The 25,901-nt window shown below is 64.3% G+C and overlaps 1 protein-coding gene across 5 annotated transcripts; it reads right to left on the reverse strand.

The window, feature by feature from the left end:
• Positions 1 to 772: 772 nt before the first annotated feature.
• On the reverse strand, positions 773 to 23,968 carry GRIN1 (glutamate ionotropic receptor NMDA type subunit 1). 5 transcript variants are annotated; one of them, XM_047093824.1, is made up of 21 exons: positions 23,711 to 23,968; positions 21,083 to 21,217; positions 18,278 to 18,454; positions 16,072 to 16,134; positions 15,226 to 15,326; positions 10,978 to 11,099; positions 10,728 to 10,902; positions 9,279 to 9,423; positions 9,098 to 9,181; positions 7,045 to 7,186; positions 6,833 to 6,960; positions 6,376 to 6,540; positions 6,182 to 6,300; positions 5,934 to 6,046; positions 5,711 to 5,859; positions 5,453 to 5,610; positions 5,046 to 5,207; positions 4,737 to 4,846; positions 4,485 to 4,630; positions 3,108 to 3,218; positions 773 to 841 (listed from the first exon to the last, which is right to left on the reverse strand). In XM_047093824.1, exons 1-21 carry the CDS (start codon positions 23,966 to 23,968, stop codon positions 773 to 775), a joined length of 2,832 nt encoding a protein of 943 aa, XP_046949780.1. The 5 variants fall into 5 exon arrangements, with proteins under 5 accessions (XP_046949780.1, XP_046949782.1, XP_046949783.1 ...); XM_047093826.1 differs by lacking the exon at positions 3,108 to 3,218; XM_047093823.1 differs by lacking the exons at positions 773 to 841; positions 16,072 to 16,134 and adding an exon at positions 1,093 to 1,209.
• Positions 23,969 to 25,901: the final 1,933 nt, after the last annotated feature.

Consider the following 25,901-nt stretch of genomic DNA (forward strand, 5'->3'; position numbering starts at 1 on the left):
CCCCCGGGCGGAGGGGCAGCGCGCGGCTGCGCACGGGCCGCATGGGGAAGGCACGCGCTCGACACGGGAAGGGCTGGGCCTGTACAGGTTGGCGGGCAGGGCTGAGGACAGTCCCGAGCCAGTGTGGTGGTTGGCGGGGGCGGGGAGCCTATCTTGGGCTGCGGGCTGGAGGACGCGAATAGCTGGCCCAGCCCTCGTGGGGACTGGAGAAGGTCGGAGGCAGTGGGGGATCCCCAGCGCGCTCCTAGGAGGCAGCTGCCAGCTGAGGGTCAGAGTCTGCCACTGGGGGACGGGCAGGGCCAGCTGGATGGATAGGGTCAAGCGGAGAAGGGAAATGGGTCAGAAAAGAGGGGTGGAGCTGAGGCTGCCAGGAGCAGGCGCTGGAGGAGGGGGTGACCCAGCCAGTTGGGGCCTCGCACCCCCACTGTGGCTCTGGTAGTGGCTGGAGAAGGATGGGGCTTCAGTCTCTGCTCCAAGCCCCTCTGGCCAGGTTAGCCCCTCTCCCCACTGCTTAGAGACCCCAGGGCCCTGCCTCTGCCGGAGTGCCCTGTGGCCCTGCCCAGCCAGCTCAGCTCTGGCCTGTCCTCAGCCGCTCTGGTCCGAGCCTCGGTCCAGCAGGGGCTGCCCGCCAGGCAGCAGGGCGGACAGACAGACGGGAGGCCCAGGGTGGGCAGTCTTGGGCGGGTGGGCTTCCCTCAGGCCTTCCCGAGCAGCAGGACCCATCAGTGTCCTTGGCCGGGCTAACTGGGCAGGTGGGCGCCTCCGGGGGGCCTCACACCACGGTGCTGACCGAGGGATCTGAGAGGTTGAGCGTGCCCGTGATATCAGTGGGATGATACTGCTGCAAAATAGAAATACACAGACAAGGCAGCCCGTTAGCCCCCATGCTCGGGGGCACGCGCAGGGCCGGGACGGGTGGACCGGCCAGCCGGCCGACCGGCGGGCGGGCGGGCGCGGCCTGGGGGAGGCTGGGGGGCGCTCCTCCCCCTGACCCCGTCGTGCTCCGGGACTCTGCGTGGGCCGGGCCGCTGTCCCGTCCATCTGTCTGTCTGTCTGCGGGGGAGGGGGGCAGAGGAGGGCGGGCAGGGCGTCTCAGCTCTCCCTATGACGGGCACACATCTGCAGCTGGCCCTCCTCCCTCTCAATAGCGCGTCGCGGCAGCACTGTGTCTTTTTGGTTTTGCAAAGCGCCGCGTCCACCCCCGGTGCTCTATAAATAAGAACCAACAATCAATACCCGCTGGCCCCGCCGGCCGCCAGGGACCCCAGCCCTGAGCGCCCAGTGCTGCCCTGGCCCGGACCGGCCACAGGACAGGGGCAGAGGATCTTAGCAGCCGGACCGACCCCACCCCTCCCAACAGAGCCCCCCACCCAGGCCTCCCTCCAAGCAGGCGCCCAGCCCGAAACGGGGAAACTGGGCTGCCCTCCCCCGCCCAGCCCCTCCAGGTGGCAGTACCCCCAGTCACCCCTACAGGGCAGAGCCCCAGCCCCAGGTGCCACATGGCGTCAGGGCTGGCCTGGGGGATGGTCCCTGGTGTCCACAGAGGCTCAGGCAGAGTCTGTTGGGAGTGTGTCCCCAGAAAGGCACCTCGAAGGTCTCTGAGCTGCACCTGGACAAGCTAAGGGCATGTGTGTTTTCTTTGGGCAGGAGTATTGGTTGGGGGTGGGGGGGGGCTCAAGGAGGCCCTCAGAAAGTTCCCTGTGTAGCTTTTGTGCTCCTCCCTAAAAGTGCTGTCTGTGAGGATACCTTGTCTCCAGGCCTGCCCCACCACCCCTCCTCTCTGGTCTTGGGTTTCTCCTTGAACCCCTTGGCAAAGGCCACTGGCTCAAGCTCTGCACACTTTTGGGCTCCCAGCTCCCCGACCCTCAGCCTCCACCCGCTGCCAGTGCTGAGCTCCTCCGGGGAAGCAGAGCGGCCCAGGTCTGATGGGCCGCTCTTGGGGCCCCCTGATGGCTTTACCCCGGACTCCCGATTATTCTGTGCAAGCCCTGTCTGTGTCCTGGAGGTGTGCCCCCCTTCCAGTGGACTGTGTGTGGGGGAGTGTAAATCCCATATCCACCCTGAAGCATAAGCTTCTGCGGGATGCGGGCCAAGCTGCCCCTGGACTGCAGGGAGGCCCCCTCCCCACCTCAGACCGGGGTGCCTCTAGCAAGGCTGGGTCCATTTTAGGGGCTTTTATTCCAAGTGTGCGCATCTGGTGCAGCGACAAACTGCCCAAGTTAGGAGGCCTGCTCTGACGTGGCCCTGTGGGGAGAGGAGCTGGGGGGTCAGGAGCTGAGGCGCTGGTCCTCTCCACGGAGGCCTCTCCTTCCTGGGCCTCTGTCTGGGAGCCTCAGTGACTCCGGCTCTGTAGGCCACGGCTCAGCCTGGGGTGGGTTCCACCCCCTCTGGTGCCACCCAGTCCCCGCCTGACAGTCCCCTGCGGCTGGGGGCCTGTTCCAACTCCAGGCCCCAGCCGTCCACCCAGACAGAGCCAGGCCCGGCCCCCAGCCCCGGCCCACACAGAGACCACATGGAAAGGGTGCGACAGGCATGGCTCTGGTGAGACACGTGAGACAGGTGTCTGCGCGGTGGGGCTGGCGGCCAGACAGACGGGCGGATGGGACATCACAGCCACCCCTCCACGGATGTCGCAAGGGGTGGGAAAGAGGGCAGTGGGCCGCTCTGGGAGAGGCTGGAGAAACGGACGTAACAGAGAGGTGGTGTGGCCTCCTGACAGTGAGGAGTCCGGGACAGATTGGCGCCGGGCTCCCGGGGCCCTGGGCGCAGCCCCGAGTCGGTGAGGCTGACCGGCTGACCAACAACATGACACAGCTTCAAGATGGCGCATGGCGTCATGGCATGGGGGGCAGACCAACGCAGAGACACATGGGGAAAGAGGGCCCAGTGAGGGCCAGTGGGAGAAAGGACCAAGAAAGGTCTAGAGAGTCGGAGAGTGAAGACCTCGTGTGCTGGGCGAATAGAGATGAGGGCAGAAGGGCCACAGCGGTCAGAGGTGGGGTGGATGGGATGGTGAGGGAGAGGGCACGCCTGATGCACGGGACACAGACACGGGGGCGGGGCGAGATAAGAGTCGGAGACGTGGGACTGGGCGTTCTTCCCCTTACCGTGTCTTTGGAGGACCTACGTCTCTTGAAGCTGGAAGCCAGGGTGGAGGTGATAGCCCTAAATGTGGCTTTCTTTTTAGGGTCGGGCTCTGCTCTACCACTCTTTCTATCCTAAAATGAATATGTATAAGTGATTAGACGGCTAAGGGTGGCGGCCACACCTGCCCTCGCCTGCTTCTCGGGGGCTGCTGCCCAGCCTGGCCGCCGCTCAGGCCCTCGCTCCTGCCTGCCTCCCTGTGCTGGACAGACGCACCAACAGCCGAACGTGTGCAGGCGGCCTCTGCTCCTGCCCGGTCTTGGGCCTGACCTTGCTCGTGCTGGGGCTGGACTTGGGAGGGGGGTGGGGGTGGGTCCCGTCTGGCTCTCTTCCTGGGACGTCTGCCTGGCTCCCTGGCTCCTGGGTGGCCCTGGATTACAGGTGTCCCGAGGAGAAGGGTCCCCCAAGCACCGGAGGAGTCGCCCCTCGGGCCCTGCCAGCGATTCTGTCCCCTGAGGGGGCACGCCAAGATTCGGGAAGGAGCCGAGGGGCCGAAGGCAGGTGGCGAGATGAACTGGAGAGATAGATAGATGGAGGTGGCTTCCAGACCCTGGCCTGGGGTCTGATGGCCAGGATGGCCCTGTGCCAGCTAGTGAGAGCAGTGACCAGGTCCCAAGAGCAAGAGTGGGCAGATGAGAGGTGTGGGGGCTCCAGCAACCCATCCTCCCGCTCCCCCGCCCCGGACCTGGCCCTCCCTCTCTGAACATCAAATTCATCCCAGGACACAGGCTCTGGGGAATCACCCAGAGAAAGAGAAGAGAAGAAGCAAGCCAGAAAGGACCCTGGGGCGTGAGCCCTCAGGCCTGCACAGGCCCCACTACCTGCCCTACTCCAGGTGGGCCGTGGCTGCCCCGTGTGCAGCCTGTTTCCAGCTGGCAGCAAGTTCCCACAGACACGGCCCGGAGTGCCAGGCAGGGCCAGCTCGCCCGAGTCAGGCTGGGGTTATGGAGCACAGGACACAGCAGGGCAGCAGGGAAGGGGGTCCCTGGAGGGTGCCGAGGGGAGGCGTGGGGCGGCGAGGGCAGGATGTCTCGGACTCACGTGCTATACCCAGGTGGGTCCCTGTCTTACCCTGCCTCAGTTTGCCTTCCTATGGAATGGGCGCCGGTGGGCGACTCTGGAGACAGAGGGGCCAGGCGGAGGCTTGGAGCCGGGCTTTGCAGGGGGCAGCCACCCGCAGGTGGCCCCCAGCAGCGCTGCCCCTGGCTGTGGCTCCTAGCTCCGGTCCTGCCCACATGGGCTCCCGGGGGCCAGAGCCAGTGCTTCGGCCTGCGGGAATGGAGGAGGGCCGGGGCCAGGCCGGGCCGTGGGCACCAGGCCTCGGAGAGTGCCTGTCCTACCTGCAAGTTCTTTCTCCACACGTTCACCGCGGCAAAGGCTAGCTGCATCTGCTTCCGGCGAGCGTCCTTGTGTCGCTTGTAGGCGATCTCAATGAAGATCAGGAAGATGCCGGCCACAATGCCCCCAGCCACCAGCATGAAGACCCCTGTGGGCCAGGACCCAGGGCCTTAGCTGTTGGCTGCCGGCCTGCAGGCCCCTTGGAGAACCCCGCCGGTGTCCGCAGGGGGACGGAGGGCGATGGGGACACCCACCTGCCATGTTCTCGAAGGTGAGGGTAGCAGGGGCGTTGCTGCGCGAGTCACACTCCTGGTACCGCACCCACGTCTTGTCCAGGTCTTCCATGAAGCCGTTCTCGTGGGACCTGGGGGGGGGGAGGGCGCGGCCCGGAGTGGGCGGGGCCCGGAGCGGGCGGGGCCTGGCCCGCGGTGGGCGGTGTCTGTGTGCCGCGGCGGCGGCGGCGGCGGCGGGGTCGGGGTCGGGCTCTGGGGAGGGGTCCGCCTCCGGTGGGAGGCTCTCGGAGGAAGGTGCAGGACCGCGGGCGGCGGGGGAGGCCGACTCACTTGAGGATGGACAGGGAGACGTTCTGCTTCCAGGGGCTGTCCTTGCGCATGCCGATGCCGAAGCCTGAGCGGAAGAACAGCTCGCCAGTGGTCACTAGGTCGCACTTCTGCGAGGCCTCAAACTCCAGCACCGCCGAGTCCCAGATGAAGGCATGAAGCTTGCTGCGGGCAGGAGCGGGGGTCATGGGCGCGCGGCCCAACCGGTCTGCCCTCGCCCCTGCACCTGGTACGCCTTCGTCCTGCCCGACCCGAATCCTCACCTCTATCTCCGTCCCGTGGTTCCCGTCCAGCCTGGACGGACACTCTTCCTGTAGGGGTGGATGCCCCTCCCCCGTCCGCCCCCTCGCGTGTCCCGCGCGCCCCGTCGCCCCCCTCACTTGTCCCGCGCGTCCCGTCCCCCCCCTCACTTGTCCCGCACGGCTTGGATGGCCTCGGCCGCGCTCTCATAGTTGTGCTTCTCCATGTGTCGGTACATGGTGCTCAGCTCCACCTGCCGCCGGAAGTAGATGTCCACCGAGCTCTGCTTCACAGTCGCGTAGATGAACTTGTCCGAGGGATTCCTCAGCTGCCGGGTCAGAGGGCAGGGCTCGCGGCTGCTCCCGGGCTCCACCCGAGGCAGAGACCCGCCGACCTCACGCCGGCCGCCCGCAGCGGCTAAGCCTCACCCGCGGGTCGTTGATGCCGGTGATGCGCTCCTCGGGCCGGTCCAGCACCAGGAAGGCCGCCAGGTTGGCGGTGTAGGAGGCCACGATGATCATGGCGAAGCCGGCCCACACCATGCCCAGGATGCGCGCTGAGAAGCTTCGGGGGGCGCCTGCGGGCAGAGGCCTGTCAGCTCCCGGCGGGCGGGAAGGGGCGGAGCGGGAGGCGGCCGGGACGTGGCCTCACCTTCCCCGATACCCGAGTTGAGCAGGACGCCCCAGGAGAACCACATGGCCGAAGACAGGGTCAGCGCGTCCTCCTCCTCCTCTTCACTGTTCACCTTGAACCGGCCGAAGGGGCTGCGGGGAGCAGAGGGCCGGCGGGAGAGGGCTGGAAGGGCAGCCCTGCCCCGCCCCGCGCCGGGCTCCGCCCCCCTCCCCCCCTCCCCCCCCCCCCCCGCAGGTGGAGGCGTCAGGCCCTCGGGCCGCGCTCACCTGAAGCGGTCCAGCAGGTACAACATCACCGCCACCACGTGCACCGAGAGCCCCACCAGCAGCCACAGTGTGCTCTGGAAGGGCTGCATGAACGAGTCCAGCGTGCTTCGGGGGATCTCCTGCAGGTGCATGGGCTGTCAGCGCCGCCCGACCTCGCCTCGGACCCCGCCCCGGCCGCGCCGGGCCCTGCCCACCTTCTTGACCAGAATGGTCAGGCCCTGGTACTTGAAGGGCTTGGAGAACTCGATGTACTGTGCGCGCTCGTTGTTGATGGTCAGGGGCGCCACGATCATGTCCGCCTGCCCGCTGAGCAACTCGCCCATCATCCCGTTCCACTCCTTCTTATTGCTGTTGTTCACCTGCGCGGCGATGCTCCGGTGGGTGCGCGGACACCGTCCGTCCCGCTCCAGCCGCCGGCGCCCGCCTGGGCTCAGCTCTTGGGTCACCCACCCCAGACCCGGCCCCAGTCTGCAGGCCCCGCCTTGCCCGCAGGCCCCGCCCACACCAGGTCCCGCCCGGTTCGCAGGCCCCGCCCACGCCCGCTCAGGCCCCGCCCCCGCTGGCAGGCCCCCGCCCACCCCCGTCCCTGTCCCTGGTAAGACTCGGTCCACCCGGTCCCGTCCCTCGTGGCTCCCGGCAATCCACGCGTACCCGCTCTTGAGTGCCAAACTTGCCATCGGCCACCAGGTGCACCTCATAAGTGAAGTTCATGGTCCGCGCCAACTTGATGAGCAGGTCAATGCAGAAGCCATAGCAGCACTGAGGCACTGTGTGGCGTGCTAGGGAGGTGGACAGGGGCCGTAACCACCGAGCTCCTGGCTACTCCGCTCCGCGCCCGCGCCCCACGCCCGTCTGGCACTCACGGCTGCCCGGTGACGTGTCATTGGGTCCTGTGCAGATCACCTTCTTCACCGGGTCCCCATTGACCGTGAACTCCTCCTTGCATGTGCCATCGCTCAGCGTGGGCTTGACGTACACGAAAGGCTCCTGGTGGATCGTCACAATCTGGGGGTGGGGAGAGACCCAGCCTGGACCATCCACCCTCAGCGCCCAGACTCCCCTGCACTCCCTCCAAGCCCCTGGTGTCCCCCCACTCCAGCCGCTTCCCTTCTGCTCAGCCTCAGGGGGGCCAATCCACATCTTCCCCGGCCACCATCAACAACATCTGGCCGTTGCCCTCAGGAGGGTCCCCAGACTCCTCAGCATTCAGAAGACACATGGCCTCCTGAAACAGTGTGCCCTCCTCTTGGCCACTCGTCTTGGGGATCTTGGCTTATACATCACTCCTTCCATCAGAGGAGCCTGCTGGAATGGCCAGTGTGCCCAGCACCTTCTCTGATCTCTCAGGGATGAGAAACTCCCTGTCCCGGCCCAGAGCATGCACCCTGCCTGCCACCACCCACCATGAGGACAGGGGCATGTCTGACATCCACTCTGAGCCTGCGCAGGACCTGGGATCACCCAGGTCTGACCACCTGGCCTCTCCTGGCCTTCAGCCTCTTCAGCAATGGCTATCTGATCATCTATCTGTCCTGCCTTCCTCTTTCCTTTGCCAATGCTGTCCTCTCTCCCGTAGCTTGCCTCTCAGCCCAAGGGGATACTTGAGGCTTATGCTGGGGTTCTCTCTTCTTCCTATCTTCCAGGGGCCCATAGCCTAGGGGATGAGGGGGACAGATACAGGACACGGGGGGCTGAGCCAAACGCAACAGGCTGGGCCTGCGGAGTGAGCAGGGATCGGTTGGAGAAGGATTCTCTCCTGGCACATGGGGGACGGTGGGTCTGCAGGGCGGGCTGGCCAGAGCCTCAGCTGTAAGGGCAGCATTTTGACTTTTCCCGTGGGGGATCGGGAGCCCCTGCAGGAGCTGTGTAAACTTTCATCACGTTTTTCTATTATACAAGCAATGTATGTTTGCGCGTTTAAAAAATCGGTGAGACCAAAAAAAAAAAAAAAGTTGAAAAAGCCATCTGAATCTGGCAGCCTGGATGGGACCATCTGGACCATCTGGCCATCAGTGTTTTGGCTCTTCCTTTCACTTTCCAACACAAGGTATCGAACTGCAAGGAGCTGGGCTGGCTTTGGAAAAGCCCACTCTGCCTGTCATGAAGGATGGTGACCTGCGGGCAGGTGCTGACATGGGTCTGGGTGAGAGGCCCTAGGGGGTGGCCTCAGAAGGGAGACTAGGTCAAGAGACATTTGAGGACCTGGGCGTGCCGGGAGAAGGTTCACTGGGCCCACGGCACTCAGGATCTTTGCCTTTGGTGATCTCAGATTCTGGCCCAGTGCTGCTGTGGGCCGGTAACAGGAGGGGCTCTCGCGAGAGTGCCGAGGAGGACACAGGGGCCCAGGGATGAGCCCAAAGGAGCAAGGAAGAGAAGTTGTGAGGGGAAAGGCCAGCCAGGAGGGTCTCCCAGAGGCCCCAGCAGGAGGGTCAAGGAGGGAACAGCCTGCCATGGAGAATGCTGGGGGGGGGGGGAGGGGGCAGGGGTGAAAGGACGGTTTGACTCAGTCATGGTGAGAGGCTGTGAAGACTGGGGGTGGGGTGGCTAGGGTCCCCCCAGAGGGGTGATGAGCGCAGGAGCTCGAGTCCACAGAACAACCTCTGTCTGTGCCTCCGACCCCTAGCAGCTCATCCCAGGAGAGTCCCATCCCACACGGCTTCCTGACTGAAGTGCATTTGGATGCAGAGACGCTCTGGAGAGAGCCCACGGGACGGGGCCCAGCGGCCGCCTCTCCTCCCTCCACCTGCTCTCCCTGCTTGCTCTGTGTCACCAGGTGTGGGCTGTGGCAGCCGGGCGCCGGTCCATTCCCCACTCGCTTCGGGCCTTTGCACTGGCCTCACTGTCCCCTCCTGTGGGCCCGCGGAGCTGGATGGAGTGTCTGGGTGTGGATGCTGGCACAGGGCGGTAGGCCCCCACCTTCAGCCTGGTGGACATCTGGTACCCTCGGGGCTTCTCTGTCTCTCCACCTGGCCAGATGATCTTCCTGTCGTTGGGGATAACCTGGGGGTGGGAGTATGAGATGGAGGGTGGCCACGCAGGGGTCTTGGCCCCAGGACCCTAAGGCCCCAGCCCCCACCCCCTCATGACCCCCACCTACGTGGGTGCCGTTGTAGATGCCCACTTGCACCAGCTTGCGGTTCTGCAGGTTCATGATGCTGTAGTTGGCGAACTTCCGGTCCCCGTCCTCGTTGAACTCCACACGGCCTGTCACCCCGTCTGCGTACTTGGAGGACATCAGCACCCTGGGGAGGGCGGTGTGAGCACACTTACCGGACACGTTCCCTCTCCCCGGCCTTCTGAGCAGCCCTAGCCCCTTCCTCTGCCTCAGTGCCAACAGGGAGAGGTTAGCAGGAACCAGACCCTCGTGCTGGGAGTCGGACGGTGTGCCTGCCTGCCGGCACCAGACGGAGAGCACCGCCGTGGTAGCCCAGCAACTCCCGAGCCCACGCCCCCCCCCCCCTTCGAGGGCTTTCTGCGCTTTGGGACACTCGAGCCTCCCAGCAGCTATCCTTGCCCCGGAAGGGAGCAGTAACCTGCTCACCAACAAGGGAAGTAGGGCCGATGTGCTGTCCTGTTGTACGTGCACGTGTAGCGTGCCCACGAGCCAGACACGTGAACACATGTGGCCCTTGTGTGGATGCACCCCTACGCATGTGTGCGTGCCACGTGCCTCGCCGAGTGTGTGCACATCTGCTGCACAAGCCTGCCGTTGTGTGTGTGCTCCTGTTGTGGGCACCATAACTGTGGTTCTGCACATGCGATTCCGCGTCTGCTACTTAGTGGGGTGGAGGGGGTCTGGCGATAGGCTGAGTGGCATAGTGTCCAGGGTGCTGTGAAGTAACTCCTGCCCCACTATGTCCATCCACTTGGACATCTGGCCAGCCCTGGCTCCCTACAGGCCTAGGTTCCATCCTTAGGGGGCTCCTTGTCTGATGTTCTCGGTACTTGGAAGCCCCCTGTCCCCATCTGCAGCAGGAGCCTCCTCCCAACGGCTGTCAGCTACCCTGGGGAGCTGGGGTGGGTCTCGGGGTCAGGAGCAGTGGAGGCAGCCACGATTTCAGTGACATTTGAGACATTAATGTCGCTGCTGGAAATGGGACAGATGATTATCACAGTGGAGCTGGGGGTGGTGGTGGAAGACAGAGGGGGGGCCAGGGGGGAAGTCCGGGAGATGCCTGTACGCGTAGGATGTCTGACCACCTGCTGAGGAGCGACCGCTCTCATCTTCTGAGAGGCCTCACCCACCTCCAGAATAGAGTCCCGCCCACCTCTAGAAGACAATCCCGCCCCCCCACCTCTAGAAGAGAGACCTGCCCCTCCTCCAGAAGAGTCCCGCCCTCCTTTTGAAGAGACCCCAGCCACCTCTAGAAGACAGTCCCGCCCGCCTGTAGAAGAGAAACCCGCCCTCTTGATGAGAGTCCCGCCCTCCTCTAGAAGAGAGTCCCGCCCCTCCTCCAGAAGGGAATCCTGCCCCCACCTCTAGAAGAGTCCTGCCCACCTCTTGAGGAGAGTCCCCGCCCACCTCTTGAAGACAATCCCCGCCCACCTCTTGAAGAGCGGCCCTGTCTTCCAGATGTTGGTGTTGCCCACGCAGCCCCGCGGTGGGTCGGTGATGTTCTCCTTCTCCAGGAGTTCGTGCACCGCCTGGGCCACCACACCGACGGCGTCACTGATGTGGGCCGACTCGTTCTTGCCATTGATGAGCTGCAGTCCGATGATGCCTGGGGCGAGTGGGGTGGGCTTAGTGTCCGTGGGGGACCCCTGCCCACCGGGACCCGGAGAGGTCCAGCACTCACCGTCCGGGGCGTAGCGCAGGGCGTTCCCCGAGATCTCTCGCTCCCCCACCAGCCACACGTACCCGGAGCCTGTCATGTTCAGCATCGCGGCTGCGCGGTACACGGTGGCGGCATCGTCCTCGCTGTGGGGCAGAGGGGGGTGACGGGCCCGGCCAACCCTGCAGCCCTTCCCCACCGGACCTGTGCCCGTGGATGCTCTGGGTTCACAGGTCCTCCTCTGGAGTGTGGCCCTGGCCCCGCCCCCCAGCCCCTCCCTCCCCTGGAAAGAGGCCTGGAGACACTGCAGAGGTGACAGGCCCAGCACCCCCCCACCTCCAGCCCTTCCTGGGTCCAGTGATGCTGCAGAGTGGACAGTCCCCGGCACCCCCCTAGCTGGGCCCACTGACCCTACACAGGTGACCGGTCATCGCCAGCCCGCACCCGGACCAGGAGAACACCCCCCCACACACACACCCCGACAGCAGAGGTGACGGGTGGAGGGTGGGGATGGGGTGACGGGGCCCAGACCCCCAGAGCTTCCCAGGCCTCTCTTGCTGGCCCTCCCCCCTTGGTGAGCAGGGTCACGGCGCCCCAGATGGTGACGGATCATTGTTGATTGCTTACTTGCTCACGGTACCAGGCACTGCTCTGAGCGCGTTACACGGACTCTCTTACTTAATTCTCACGGTATCCCTACGAGGCGGACATCAGTACTATCCCTGTGTCAGGAGGGGAAACCAAGGCACCCAAAGCACACGAGTGACGGTAATGGCAGACCCGGGTCTGCGTCTGGACAGTCACCCCAGGGCCCATGCTCCTGTGACCTCCTGGATAGGCTGCGCACATTCTGGTTCTCCAAGTCCACACATGCGAGACGAGGGGCTGGGGACTCTCCAGGCGGGTCAGATGTTGGTGGGACCCAGCGTCTGGGAACTGCCCCTAGCGCTGCAGCGGAAGCTGCTGGAGGGGGCCGGTAGCTGCTGCACCCGTTATGCTGTGTGTCCTGCCGCCTAGAACCGGGCCATCACGGGGGACAGTGCAGGTGGTCCTGAGCTCTCGGGATGTCCTTACAGGCGAGCCCCTGTGCACCTGATCCCCTAGGGGTCTCCTGGTCAGGACGAGGATCCTGGGCCCGGTAGGGCCATGGGGGCCACGGGGCGGGGGAGTGCGGAACCACCCCTTGCTTCTCTGCCGGACTGGACTTGGCCCCACACAGGCCTAGACCACACCTGGCACTTTGCCTCTCTAACCCGTGGGCACTGGGGCACAGAGAGGCCGGACAGACTGAGCGTTGGGTTATTTTCACAATGGCTGACTCTGGAAACCCAGGTGGCCCGAGGCTCCCTAAGGGGTCTGCCCTCGATTTTCTCAAGAATGAGCCAAGACCTTCAGTGTTCGCTCTACGTGACGTGCTACTCAGACATAAGCAACGCAAACAGAGGTAGTCCAGGCAGCCCCGTACCCGAGGCCAAAGGAGAGTATCGAGCCAAGATGACCCGGAAAGACCAGCACTGTGTGTGGAGGGGCACCCGTGCCCCCTGTCAGTGGTGCTCACAAAACCTGGCAGAGAAGCTCATCTGCTTGACACAGTGCAGGTCTGTGACTTTTGACTTAGCGGAACGAGCACACGCCTGTGCTCGTATCTGTGTACATCGGTATCGCCAGTAAAAAGTTGTGCGCAAAATCCTGATCGATCCATCAAAACCGTTTGAGGGAAGTAATCGGCCCCAGAGGAGACAATCTCCGGAAGATAGGAATGAAAAGTCTGAGGAACGACTTCTCCGCCCTCCATAGGAAATGGCTCAGAAATGAAGACTGGCTTAATGAGGTCTCCCTGCAAAGTGCTCTCAACAGCCCTCAAGAAGGAGGAGCCAGTGTGGGGGGGGAGGTCCCAGGGTCAGGAAGGCCTGTAGGTGCCGCTCCTGGGGAGCTGGGAGTGCTGGGGGCCGGGCTAGCCTCTGTCGTGGGACTGGGGCGGCTCTGCTCCAAGGAGCCCCGTATGTGAGCGGAGGGGTTTCTTCCAGTCTTAACAGTCCAGGCGGGGGCCTTACAGGAATTCAAGAGGGGGTGTTGGTGGCTGTGTGGTCGATACGAGTGCTGTGCCTTTGTCGGCAGCGTGTGCGCGTGTGGGGTGTGTGTGTGTATGCACGCAGGAACACGTGTGCGCTGTGCATGTGGGTGTGGAGTACGTGCGTGTGTGGGGTGCACGCACCTGTGTGCAGGTGTGCATATGTCTGCACATAAGTGTGGTGAGCCTGTATGCGCACATATGGTGTCTGTGCGTGTGAATGGCTTGTGTGCATATGTGTAAGGTACGTGTGTGTGCACTGTGTATGGATGTGTGGGTGTGAGCGTGCAAGCTTGTGAGTGCGTATATGGTGTGCACGTGTCTATACAGCACGTGCACAACGTGTGTGCATGTGGCGTGTGTGTGCTCGGTACGTGTGTGTGCTGCGTACGTGGTATTTGTGCAGGTGAGTGTGTGAACGTGTGTGTATATGTGTCTGTGTGTGACTGGTGTGAATATGCCGTGTGCCTGTGTGCACCCGTTTGCTGAGGTGTGCGTGTGCAGATGATGTGTGTGTACGTGTGGCGTTATACGGTGTGTGCTCGCGTACTCGTGCACGTGGCCCTGTGTGTGTGGTGTGTGTGCAACTGTCTGATGTGACCACGTACCCTTCCCCGGGCTGGCCTTTTTGTTGCACTCACATCTGCCAAACCCCTCCTTGACCCTGGGGGCTGGCGACACAGGGTGAGCCCCTCCCAGCCCGAGCTCAGGGGGCTTCAGGGTGTGGTGTGGGATCTCGCTGACCAGGCGAAAACCGATCAGAAAGCACCCACCCCTCCGCTGGGACCCGGGTGTGGTGGGATTGCGTGGGTCGGTTTTACCTGTGGCTTTCTGGCCTGCGTTCCGCTGACCACTCTGATCGCAGTGTGTGGGCTGGACGGGTCTAGTCTGACGTGACCTCATCCTTTGTAAAAGCGCCCAACGGTTGAACATCTATGTTCTGGCATAATGAGTTCCTCGAGTTGCTCTGTCCCGGGGGAAGGGGCCTCCTGGCTGCCAGCTGACCGTCCGCTTGCCCACCTGCCCGTCCACTGGCCCATCCACCCACCCTTCACCCCACCGCACCCACGGAGTCTGTCTCAAGCCCTATGATGGGTGAGGGGGAATAGAACCAATCAGAGGATCTGGTGGCACCTTCCTGGAGGGGCTTGTTCTGGGAGGGACCGTGCAGCCCCCTGACCTTGTCTGGACAAGCCCTCAAACCTTTCTCCTCCCCAAGCGCCCAGGGTCGGATGGTTGGCTTGGCAAGTGGCCCGTGACGTGGGTGAGTGGTGAGTGAGGGCTTCCTGCCTTCCAGCCCAAGGACCCTTGATTGGCCCCACTTTGCTCCTGCACCTCGAGGTGGGGCGCCCGGCTCTGTGTCAGAGATTTGTTGACTGAGTGCACAACGGACACCTGTCCTGAGCCTCGGGGTATTGCTGTCTGTCTGTCTGTCTGTGGTCTGCCGGAGAGCAGCACTTGGGGAACGCTTCTCTGGGTGAGGTGACCCCCGTTGGTCCCCCGCTCTGTTGGAGCCTGGCAGTGCTTCTAGGAAGGGGTGGCCGGGGGGCCGTGCCCACCCAGGCCCTCCTGGCTGTTCCGTGGAGCGGGGCTCTTCCTTTTCCTGCTCCGGGTGGCCTGCCCTCTTCCTTCCCAGGGGATCCTAGCCATTTGCAGACAGGGAGAGGTTCCCTAGGGGCTCATTTCCAAAGTCGAGGTGCGGGTCAGGCCCTGTCTGGCGGCGGCCTGGTGTTCACAGGTCCCTAACTGGTTCCCTTCTCCGTGCTGCCCACTCTGACCGTTGCAGTCTTCCCGTCCTAGGACTCTGGCTCTCTCCCCGCTGTGGCCTTCTCGCCTGGGCTCGCCTGCACACATGTCACTTCCCACTTCCCTGGGCCTTCTCCCTGCGCCCAGTTCCCAGAGTCCCGTGACACGTCTATCACCTCGGGCCGTGTTTGCCTTCCTAAAGGCAGGGGCTTATCCGTCGTCCAGCTCGGAGCGAGCGGCGGCAGGCGACGGGAAGGAGTTGGGATGGACACGTGGAGGGCGTGGCACCTGCCAGGGCACCAGCTGTGTACACGGGAGCGGGGGGCGGGGGGGGGGGGCGGGGGTCTCCCTGGCGATGGCATTTCGGAAGCTGAAACTCCACTTCGGCCCCACAGTGCCCGTGGCCCAGGTGCAGCCCTGGGCGAGGTGGAGGGAGGGGCCCGGCCCAGCCTCACCTGGCAGAGAGGATGATGACCCGGGCCTCCAGCTCCCGTGCCTCCATCAGCAGCGCCGTCACGTTCTTGGTCCCCGGGTCGAACTGCAGCACCTTCTCAGCCTGCGGTGTAAGCGAGAGCGTCAGCGGCCGGCTGCGGCCGGGGACACAGCGCCTCAGGGGCGAGAGTCGGGCCGCAGCTGCTAGGAACCCAGAGGCGGCGTGGCTCGGGCTGCCCCGGCCTGCGCCCGCCTCCTGCACTGTGCACCTGCCTGCCTGGCTCCTGCTGGCCTGGCCCGGCCTCGCTCGCTGTCCCTTCTTCAGCCTGCTCGCTCTCCTGTCCTCACTTTTGCACTGAGCATGCAAGCTGAAGTGGGCTGAGACTCAGAAGGACGCGTGCAGCGGACAGGAAACAGAAAAGAGTTTTGGAAGGCAACCGGGAGCAGAGATGGGGCCGACTTTTCCAAAACCACGGGAGATCCTCTCAGGCCTGACCCCGCAGGCCCCCTGCGAGAGCGGCTGGACCGGGGCAGGCGGGCGGCTGGGCGGGCGGGCTCCCTCCTGGGCTCCACGAGGAAACCCGGGGGGGTCCCAGAGATTCGCATGCACTTCCCGGAGAGCGGCTCCTCCTGCGGCCGCGCCTGCTTCTCGGCGCAGGCCAAGGCCGGGCCGCGGTGGGCGGGCCGCGGACACCCTCGCGGCCCGCTCCTGCCCTCTCCTGCCTGCGGCTGCCTGCCTCACGAGCTCGCTCTCCTCACCGCTCGGGCCTGCGGCGCGGCAGGGCCGGGCCGACGGCGGCCCTAGCGGCCGAGGCGCCGGAGCAGGGCCCCCTAGCCGGTGGGCGGCGTGCACGTCCATGCATATATACCTTGGGTCCACGCTTGTTGTCATAGGACAGTTGGTCGAGGTTTTCATAGTTCCTTTTTTTACTCTGATGAATAATGTGCACAGAGAAAATATGCAGACACAGAAGAAGATTATAAACGGTTGAAAATGACGGCGCTAAAGCAATCACACCACCTCCTCGGCACGTCTGCAGACGGGCACGTACCTGGAGCTCGCAAACACCTAGGCCCGAGCGGGGCTGGGGGCCAGGGCGGTGCTGGGGACGAGGGGGCACGGGGGCCACCGGGGCTCCCGGCCACGGAGCTGTGCTCTCGGACACGGTCATACTTGGGAGAAAGGGAGGCCCTGTCTGTGTCCACACCAAACGTGTCCCTTTGGGGTCCCGCCTGCCCTCCCGACCCCTGCCATGCACCTGCCGTGTGGCCCCAGCAGTACCCACCCCGCCCCGGTCGGTCCTGAATGGGGGGTGAGCAGCCCCTCCCTCATGCCCTGTCCCCTCTGTCCCTCCGCCCATGGCGTCCTCCCTTCTGTCTCCCTTGGCGGCCCAGGTGCCTGTTCTCACTGACCGGTGTGTGCACACCCGTCGGCCCACATGTGCACTGGAGAGCGAGTATGATAGGAGTGTGTGTGTGTGTGTGTGTGTGCACGCGCACATGCGCGCAGGGGTGGCGAGCACCTGTGGGCATCTGTGTGAAAGTGTTAGTCTACATACGCTCTTCGGTGGGGAAATGAGGGCCAGAGCCATCTGAGCCCTGGCATGTGTGTGCGTGTGCATGCGCGCGTGTGTGTGCAAGCATGTGCATGTGCGTGAGCCGGGGGGGGTGAGTGTGCCCGTGGGCTGCAGGCCCATGTGTGTGCCCAGCTGTGGTCTCAGCGTGTGGTGGGTGATGTGAGGTGTGAAGGGACTGTCTTGGGAATGATAGCATGTCCCCGTGACCAAGGGTGCACATGGGTGGATGTGCAGGGACGTGGCTGGTGAGCGTGCGAGTGAGTGTGTGCGGCCACAGGTGGGCACGCCAGGAGGTGACCGGCCTGCCAGGCGCTGGGGGATGCTGTCTTGGGAGGGGTGGGGCCCACGACGCTGGTGGTCAGCCCTCCCTCTCAGACTCGGTGTCCCACAGCAGGGCCCCCCCAGGACCCTCTGAGTCTGCCCTCTGGCTCCGCCCACCCCAGCCGGTGCCCTCTACTCCCTTCAGGGGCCTACGAGGGGCCTGGGGTTGGCGCTAAGTTTGCTGAAGCCAGCTCTGACTCCACAGGCCGAACGTGTCTCCCACCACCCCCTTGGTCTGGCCTCCAGGGCCCGCCCCAGCCTAGGCCTCCCTCCCTCTCTGCCCGGCTTGGCCTCGTCCTGACTTAGGGGCCGTGGCACGGGTGTTGAGCACTCAGGACTCTGTGCTGGGTGAAGGCGGGACCCTGGGCCTCCTCAGGCTGGCAGTGGGGGTGGGGATGGGGGTCACCTGGACCCCCAGAAATTGCCACTCTGCTCTCTCTGCAGCCCCAGAGTGGGCGCCAGGCTGGGGCTGGTCGGCCAGTGTCTCTTGGAGGGGTCCAGAGCCCAGCCCCAGGGTGGGGGTGAGGAGGGGACCCGCAAGGGGCTCAGTGGGGAGGGGAGCCGAGGGGGAGGCCTGAAGGGGGCAGAGCCCAGGCTGAGGGGTCCTGGTGGCAGATGTCGTGGATGAGCTCTGGTGAGGACAATGGGCGGCTGAGAGGGGGTGGGCAGCGTGGGGGGGCGGGGGGGGGGGAGGCGAGGCCTGCGGACGGACGCGGAACGCGTCACAGCAGCGAGGGTACAGGGTCCTTTGGGGAGGGGCCTGGCGCCGGGGGCCGCTGTGGCCCTGAGGCCGCTGGGGTTGGGGGGAGTGGGAGGGGCCGAGCCGGGGCCTGGCTGGGGAACTCGGGGGGAGGGGGGGCGGGGGGCGGGGCTGCGAGGGTCCGGCCGCGGGCGGGGGGCGGGGTGGGGTGTTTGCGGAGCTCCAGGTGGTCCTGCCCTCGCCCCGCAGGGACTGACACGAAGGAGATTTCGACTAATGGCAAAGCGAGTGAAATGAGCCGAGAACAGGCTGGGGCGGGCGCTCGCCAGACGTAGTGGTGCTGACCATGCACGATGGAAAGAAAGGGTGTTCACACACGGGCCACAGACACAGCGGCAGGCAGCGCGCCGGCTCCTGCTCCCGCTCCTCCGGCGCCTCGGCTCCTCCTGCTCCTCCCGCCCGCGGCCCGGGCCTCACCTTGGACTCGCGCTCCTCCAGCAGCGTCTCCAGGCGCTTCTGGGCGGCCCTGCCCTCGTGGTCGTCGCTGACCAGGAGGATGATGTGGTTCCAGCTGTAGACGCGCATCATCTCGAACCAGACGCTCGACTGGTGGGAGTAGGGCGGCACCGTGCGAAGGAAGCTCAGGTGTATGCTCTGCGGGGACACGGAGGGGGCTGAGGGGCCTCGGGGACGGGACCTCGGCCCGCGGCCAGCGGGGGGCGCTCTCCCGGGGACACGGAGGGGGCTGAGGGGCCTCGGGGACGGGACCTCGGCCCGCGGCCAGCGGGGGGCGCTCTCCCGGGGACACGGAGGGGGCTGAGGGGCCTCGGGGACGGGACCTCGGCCCGCGGCCAGCGGGGGGCGCTGCGCCGGCCTGCCCTCCTGCCGCTGAAGACCCTGCTTCCTCCTACCCCTACCCTCGCACCATTGGGGGACACCTGCCAGACGCGGGGACCCCACTCCCACTGCTGCCTCCCTCCCCCCTCCCCCCCCCCAAGTCATCTAATCTCAGAAACAGCCTCCGTGGAATTGTTCCTGAGGCGACCAGCCACCCCCTGCCAGACAGCCTGGGCTCAAGAAAGTTCCCACTGACTTGGGGAGCTTCCCAAATTTGCATAACTGTAGTATTTGTCAGGAAATCTTTATTTGGGACTAAATATTTCTTCTCTTCAAGTCCGGGGGTTATTGGTTGCTGACCCTGCCTTACTTCTCTGTGTGCGTATTTTTGAAGACTTTTTTTTTAAGTTTATGTTATTTATTTTTGAGAGGGAGAGAGCGCGCGAGAGTGAGCAGGGGGCGGGGGGCAGAGAGAGATGGAGAGAAGGAATCCTAAGCAGGCTCTGTACCATCAGCGCAGAGCTCAGTGTGGGGCTCGAACCCATGAGCCGTGAGATCATGACCTGAGCCGAAATCAGGAGTCAGAGGCTCACGGACTGAGCCCCCCAGGCGCCCCTCTGTGTGCAAATATTAGCAGCCAGCCAGGGGCGTGGCAGGACACAGCATGTGCGCAGCCCTCCTCGGCCTAGGTCCTCTGAGTTAGCCCCTTTGGTGACCCCGCAGACCCACAGTGACCTTGTGGTCCTCTGAGACGTCCAGATTAGCCTTTTACCTGCTCCCTCGTTGTGACCCGAGGGGCGATGTTTTGGAACCTGGCTGTGAGGATGCCCCTCTGCCTCTGTCCCTCATCCACTTGTCTGCAAGGGGCTACAAGGGGGTTAGGGTTGGGGTCCTGGACTGACTCTGACCCAGGCCTTCGTGGTCCAAGTGCTGGGCACAGATTCGCAGTGGACCGGGATGGTGAGTGGGGCCAGGCTGGATTTGTGAGGTTCGGTCATTTGGTTTGACCTCATACTGGACCAGGGAGCTGGGCCACAACTGGGTCTGGGCTAGGGTTCTGCCCTGGAAGAGGGTGTCTCCTCCCCGCCTGTGAGGTGGCCTGTCGGCCGCTTTGCCTCCTTCTACATATGGGAGGACTGGCGCCAGAGAGCTAAGGTTGGGGGGCCCAGGAAAGGACCCCCCACTTCTCTGCAGCTGAGGGCAAGTGCATCTGAACAGTTTGGGCGCCTCGGCTGCGTGCCAGTTCCCAGAGCCTCGGGACACACACGTCCCTGACCTCCCCAGACACCCCTGGCCCTGGCTGGGATGGCCTCGTGCCTTGGGCGGCTTTGCTCCCAGCAAGACGAACTTGGAGGGGATGGGGAGACCGGGCAGCCCCCACCACACGGCCCCTCCTCCGGCCCCTCCCGATCTGTCTGCAGGTAAGCCCAAGGTCTGAAGGAGGATGTGGGCCAGGCTGTGGGGCCCTCCCAGCCTCTTGGTGGCTAGTGGCCCCCCCAGCTGATGAGTCCTCCCGGAATCACGAGCGGACGCCGTGGGAGAGCAGTGTGACCTCGAACAAGTTCCCCACCTCTATGGGAAACCACCCCAGTGGCCTCCTGGCCTTTCCAGCTGCTACTCCAGGACCGGATGGCTCCCCCACACCCCTCCTGGGGACCACAAGGGCTCTACGCGCTGCTGACTGGCGCTGCTCCCGGCCCTGGGCCTGCAGACCCCAGGCCAGGCTCTCCTGCCGCAAGCCGCCTCCTCTGTTACCCTGCGCGCGTGCCCACATCCTTCTCAGCTGTGCCCTGCGGTGGGGAGGGCTTCTCCCGGCCCACGGGGACCTCTGCTGCTCCCAAGGGCTTGCTATTGGTGCCTGCCACCTGCCGGTGGGACACCTGCCAGGGTGAGCGTGTGCGTGTGCGTGTGCGTGTGCATGAGTACGAGTGCGTGAGGGTGCCTGTGATGGTCTGTGTGCTGGAGCGTGAGTGTCTGTGAGTGTGTGCGTGAGTGCAAACGCAAGTGTGTGGTGATGTGCTTGTGCACGTCAACGTGCGTAATATGCGTGTGCGTGTCAGAGCACACAAGCGTCCGTGTGAATGTGTTCGTGTGCACATGAACTTGGTGCGTGTGGGCGCGAGCGAGTGTGTGGGTTTGTTTGTACTCGTGACTCTGTGAGTCTGAGTCTGTGCTGGTGTGTACGTGCCTGCGTGTGGATGAGTTTGCGTCTCAGGCTATGGGTATGGGTACGAGTGTGTGCACACGCCTGAACGCGTGAGCTCACGCATCACCCTGCTGCTCCTTGAGCCCGGAGCCCCTGGTCCGCGCACGTCTGTGCCCCGCCCGGCCTGCGTGGTGCCTGCCCGGCCTCCTCCCCCTCCCCAGGGCAGCTGCCTCCGGCGGCCACTGGGTCTGAACACAGGAACAGAGCCAGCTGGGTCCCCACCGAGTGGTCAGGCTTACCTTGTCTGAGTAGATGGACATACGGGTGGTCAGCCCCAGGACGGGGATGCGGTAGAAGCCGGCTGTGTAGGAGACGGGGGTGGGAGTGAAGTGGTCGTTGGGGGTAGGTGGGTGGCTAACTAGGATGGCGTAGACCTGTGGACACAGGGGACAGGGTCAGCGCACGTCGGGGGTGAGGGCGGGGTGGGCACGGCACTGGAGCTGGCTGCCGGGAAGCAGCAGAGGCTGACTCAGCAGGCCGGGGGTGGGGACAGGCAGGGGCGCCGACTGTGCACACGTACAGCCCCAGGGGACACGCTCCCAGCCAAGGGGACGGGACCCTATAACCACCCGCAGAGGAGAAACAAGTCGCAGGGGTGAGCCGGAGGCAGAGCCGGACTGCAGTGTGCAGCGAGAACACAGAGGGAGGCGAGCGGCCCCTCCCCACACCTCCCCTGCCGGGGCCTCCCTCCACCCTCTCACGCTGGGCGGGGGGGGGGGGGGGCTGTGCTGGGTGCGTGGTGAGACCCTGACAGGGAGGGTGAAGACCTGTTCTTGTGGTGGCACGCACCGCCCCCAGCGTGGGCTGGGGAGAGTGACTGGTCCCGCATCATGATGACAGGCACACCCATGCCACCCACTGGCCCTCCTCCTGGGTGCGAAAGCCCGGAGTTCAGAGACTGGGAGGAGCTCCAGAAGGCTGCATCTAAAGCTGCGCATTGAGCCTTGTCTGGAGAAGCCAGGCAAGGAGCCCCTGGAACCTTCCGTCTTTTCGCCAGTGTCTTCCGGGGGCCGGCTGAGCCCCGCTTAGTTTGGAGGAGACCCAGTGCTGATTTTGAGCGCTGACCACATCCTCACGGAAGGGAAGGGAGGGGCTGGGGGGGGGCAGCCCAGCTTTCCTGCCCAGACCGAGGCCCCCGGGAGCAGGTCTGAAGCCAGTGGCTCAGCTCTGCAAGGCAGAGAGGTGGTGGGGGGAGCAGATGTCTGGGTGATTCCACGCTACCCTCACGGGGAGGACCTGTTCTGTCCCAACTTTGCCTTCTACCCTCTGAGCAACGGGGTGCCCCTTTTCCTGCAAATGGGGGTGGGAGTGGCAGGCTCTGGACCCATCTGGTGGGGGCGACGGCTGCCATGCCAGCGTGGCGCTTGCCCATAGGTCGCGCTCAGTGAGTGGCAGCTGCTGTCACCTTTGCTCTTGGCACTGGCTGTTCTCTGAGGGAACAGACTGTGTCCTGTGAGTTGCAGGAGGGGCCCCCGGAAAGGGCCCTACCTGGACTCTCTAACTCTACCTCTTTATGTCTCTCCCTCATCCCGGATGGGACGTGTGACCGAAGCCGCCAGCCACAAAGGCGTCACCCAGTCGTCTCTGGTGTTCGGGGCTGGAAGCGTGGGGTGGCTTATGAGGTATGCGGGGGGGGGGGCAGATTTCTGAGCAAAGCTCAGCCCTGTCCTGTCTGCAGCTGGAGCTGTGAGGGCTGGTTATCCGTCCCAGGCCGTCCCACCAGTCTGCACCCAGAAGTGCCCGGTCCGTGTCTGGATGAGTCTCTGGCCATGCCAGTGCCCACGAGTGTGTGCGGGATGTGCGTTGTGTATACATTTATGGCCCAACATGTCCATTTGTATACTGTGTGTGTGTGTGCACGATTGAGCCCGTGTGCGTGGGCACATGTGTTTGCACGTACACCTGGGTATGCCAGGCAGTATGTAGCACATGAGTGTGCGTGTCCACGGATGTGCACGTGTGTGTGGGCAAGTGTGTGTGAGTACGTGAAATTGGCTGTGTGATGCTGATGTGCGTGAGTGTGTGCTAATGTGAGTCTGTGCGTCTCTGTGCGTAAACCTGGGTGTAAATGCGTGCGTGTGTGAGTGTGCGTGTCCACAGATGTGGTGTGCCTGTCAGGTGAGCAAGGAGAGCCTCGTTTGGCCCCGTGTCGGTCCTGGCTCTTACATAAAGGGCTGCATTGCAGTGATGCCGTGCTTTCATTGGAATGCAGCAGGCAGCACGGCACAGGGGCGGACAGCTCTGACAGGCGAAATCCCAGAAGCCATGTCCTCCCCCGCAGCGCTGGCTGTCGCGGCTGCCATGCTGGGCCCTGACACCTCCCACACGCTCAGCCCCCACTCCCACCCCACAGAACACCCTGCTTCCACACCTGGGCCGTTTCCCGTCTCAGGCAAACCCACGGATGGGGGGAGGGGGAGGAGGAAGGGAAGGAGGTCTAAAAGCGGAGACAAAGATGGCCCCGGGGCCCGTCCCGTTTCGAGACCCGCGCCTAGCGCGTGCTTGTGGCTGGGACAGCATCAGGATGCCCACCCCCTCACTGACACAGTGAGGAAACAAACCACGAAATGCTTGCCACATGTCTGCACACACTGGTCGGGATCTGGAGCCCTGGAACCCTTGCGGGGACTGACCAGGGTGGCAGGTGACCAGCTTAGGGGAGCAAGATGGGGAGGTGGCGTTCAGCTGCTAGTGAGACCAGCTTGCTCCAGAATGAGCCAGCTCACTTAGGAGTCGTCTCTTAAGAGGGCTGGGGAAGGCTAGGATGAAACTGGAACAGTAGGAGGGAAGATGGTGGGGAGGCGGTGGGGGAGGGGCAAGAGCAACGCAGTGGAAGCCCTGGGGGGGGGGCGGGGAGGGGTGGGCACCTGGCTGGAGATGAGGTCCTCGCACACCGACAGGGCCATCTGGATGGCGTTGGGCTTGTGGGTGACCGAGGTGGCGTTGAGCTGAATCTTCCAGGAGCCATGCCGCTTATTGGCCTGGTTCACGGCCTCACGGAACATCTGCTCATGCTTTCGCGTGCTCAGCACGGCTCCGATGTTGACAATCTTGGGGTCGCAGGCGGCACGGGCAAAGGAGCAGGAGAAAAGCAGGGCGAGTGTCAGCAGGCGCATGGTGCTCATGGGCTCCGGGCAGAGCCCTAGCTCTGGGCAGCGCGAATGCGGGGCCCTCGGCGCATCCCCAGCGGGGTGTCCCGGCCGTCCTGCGCGCGCCCGATCTCGCGGGCTGGGGGCGCCAGGTCTTCCCCCGGAGCCGTAGTCCTGGGGCGTCTGCGGGAGGGAAGAGGGCACCCGAGCCCCGGGCCGGCGGGCGCTGTGCTGGGCGCGCGTGGGTGCCTGGCTCCGCGCGAGCGGCTGGCGCTGTCCGCGGTGCTGAAGCGCGTCCCGGAGCTGCTCCAGGCGCCCCGCGCCGGGAGGACGCCGCGGCCGCGGCTCCTCTGCGGGCTTCGCTGGTGCTGGTCCCGACGCTGCGGCGACTGCGGCAGCTGCGGAGCCGCGAGTGGGGCCAACGTCTCCTACCCCTCCCGCCGCCCCCGCTTCCCAACACGGAGTGGCGCCTCCCGCGCCAGAGTGTGCGCCTGCGTTGGTGTGAGCATTTATCAGAGCACGCGAGCGGGGGAGCCTGTGCGCGAGTATGCGTGTGTGCGCGGGTGTGCTTGGAGGGGTCGCCGGGACAGTGACCTGGACTGTCTCAGACCTGCAAGGAGGAAGAGTTTGGGAGGTTAGAGGGGTTCGTGTCACTGCGTGCAGCCTTGCGTGTCTTTTAACATGACCGAATGTGTCCGGCCAGTGTGTGTGTGTGTGTGTGTGTGTGTGTGTGTGTGCGCGCGCGCGCGCGCACGCGAGTTCTCACCCATAGTCAACGATATTTCTGTCAGACTCTCCTGGCTGGAGACCTAGGGGTGTGGAGATGCCCTAAGCCATGCCTCTGGGGGAGGGACAGTAAGGATCCCCTCTCCGAAAGGCTCAAAAATGGGGGACAGACTCCATCTGCCTGGCCACGTGATTTGCGTTCCCCCCAGAGAGTTGGTAAGAATAGAAGGGGGTGACGGTGGCTGCCCCCATGTAGAGCTGGATCTTCCAGGAGAGTCTGGGGGTCTGGACCCAAACCAGTTATGGAGAAGCCAAGGCCAGAGGGAGTTGCATTTTAGCAGATGGGACTAAGGTTAGACATCAGAAAGCACTTGCTCTGGTGAGGTGTGTACCAAGATAGACACCCCAGATCCCTTGCTTCCACTCTTCCCCAGGCCCTTTCCTAATACACTCCGGGCCCCCACTCCTCCTGCCCCTTTCTAGAGCCTCCCGTGTCCCTCTTGCCCTCATGATCCTAATTATTCCCGCGCCCCACCCCCCGCCCCAGAGTGCTTCACCTCCCTAAAGCAAAGGATGGCTCAAGCTCCGCCCCCTGCCAGTGACATCATTGTTTCCAATAGCAACTGAGGATTCTGCAAACCCAACTGCAAAAGCCCCCAGTAGGGATAATGTAAGGGCGGTCCCTGCACTTAAGTGCCGTTCTGAGCATCAGGCAGGGGAGAAGCCGTGCTGTTCCCTCAGGGTCTCACTCCCTGTCCCCTGCAGTCCTCGGCACTAGGCTGACGCTGCCCCCCACCCCTCCAGAGCCAAACGCGGGCACCGAGGGACATCTCTGGCTCTGAGAGGCAGGGGCTCGGCTCCTGGCATGCTCCCTGTCTCCGCCCCCTTCTCTCTCAATGCCAGCGAATCATTGCTCAGGGGGCCCAACCTCCCACAGCCTGCTGCGGGCCCACACCTCTCTCTGTTCCGGGACTGAGGTCCACAGTGGAAGGACACAGCAGGCTCACAGAAAGATGTACTGAGGATGCTTGGGGGCCCAGAGCTAGCCCCACCTCCACAGGGTCTGTGGTAAGCCTCCAAACTTCTGTGGCCTGTGGCAGATCAGAGCTTGGAGGCTGTGTGGTCGCATGGGGGGCTGGCGGCCAGCTCCGGTGTGGCCCAGGCAGCTCCAGGATGCTTGAGGGAGGAAAGAATTCAGCAGGGGGCTGCAGCCAGAAAGCCCGGCCCCTCCCGTCTACCCCCA

The sequence above is a fragment of the Lynx rufus genome, unplaced genomic scaffold, assembly GCF_022079265.1.
Source record: "Lynx rufus isolate CCGP_SWC_20201006 ecotype Redwood Valley unplaced genomic scaffold, mLynRuf1.p SCAF_36, whole genome shotgun sequence".
Lineage (NCBI taxonomy): Eukaryota > Metazoa > Chordata > Mammalia > Carnivora > Felidae > Lynx > Lynx rufus.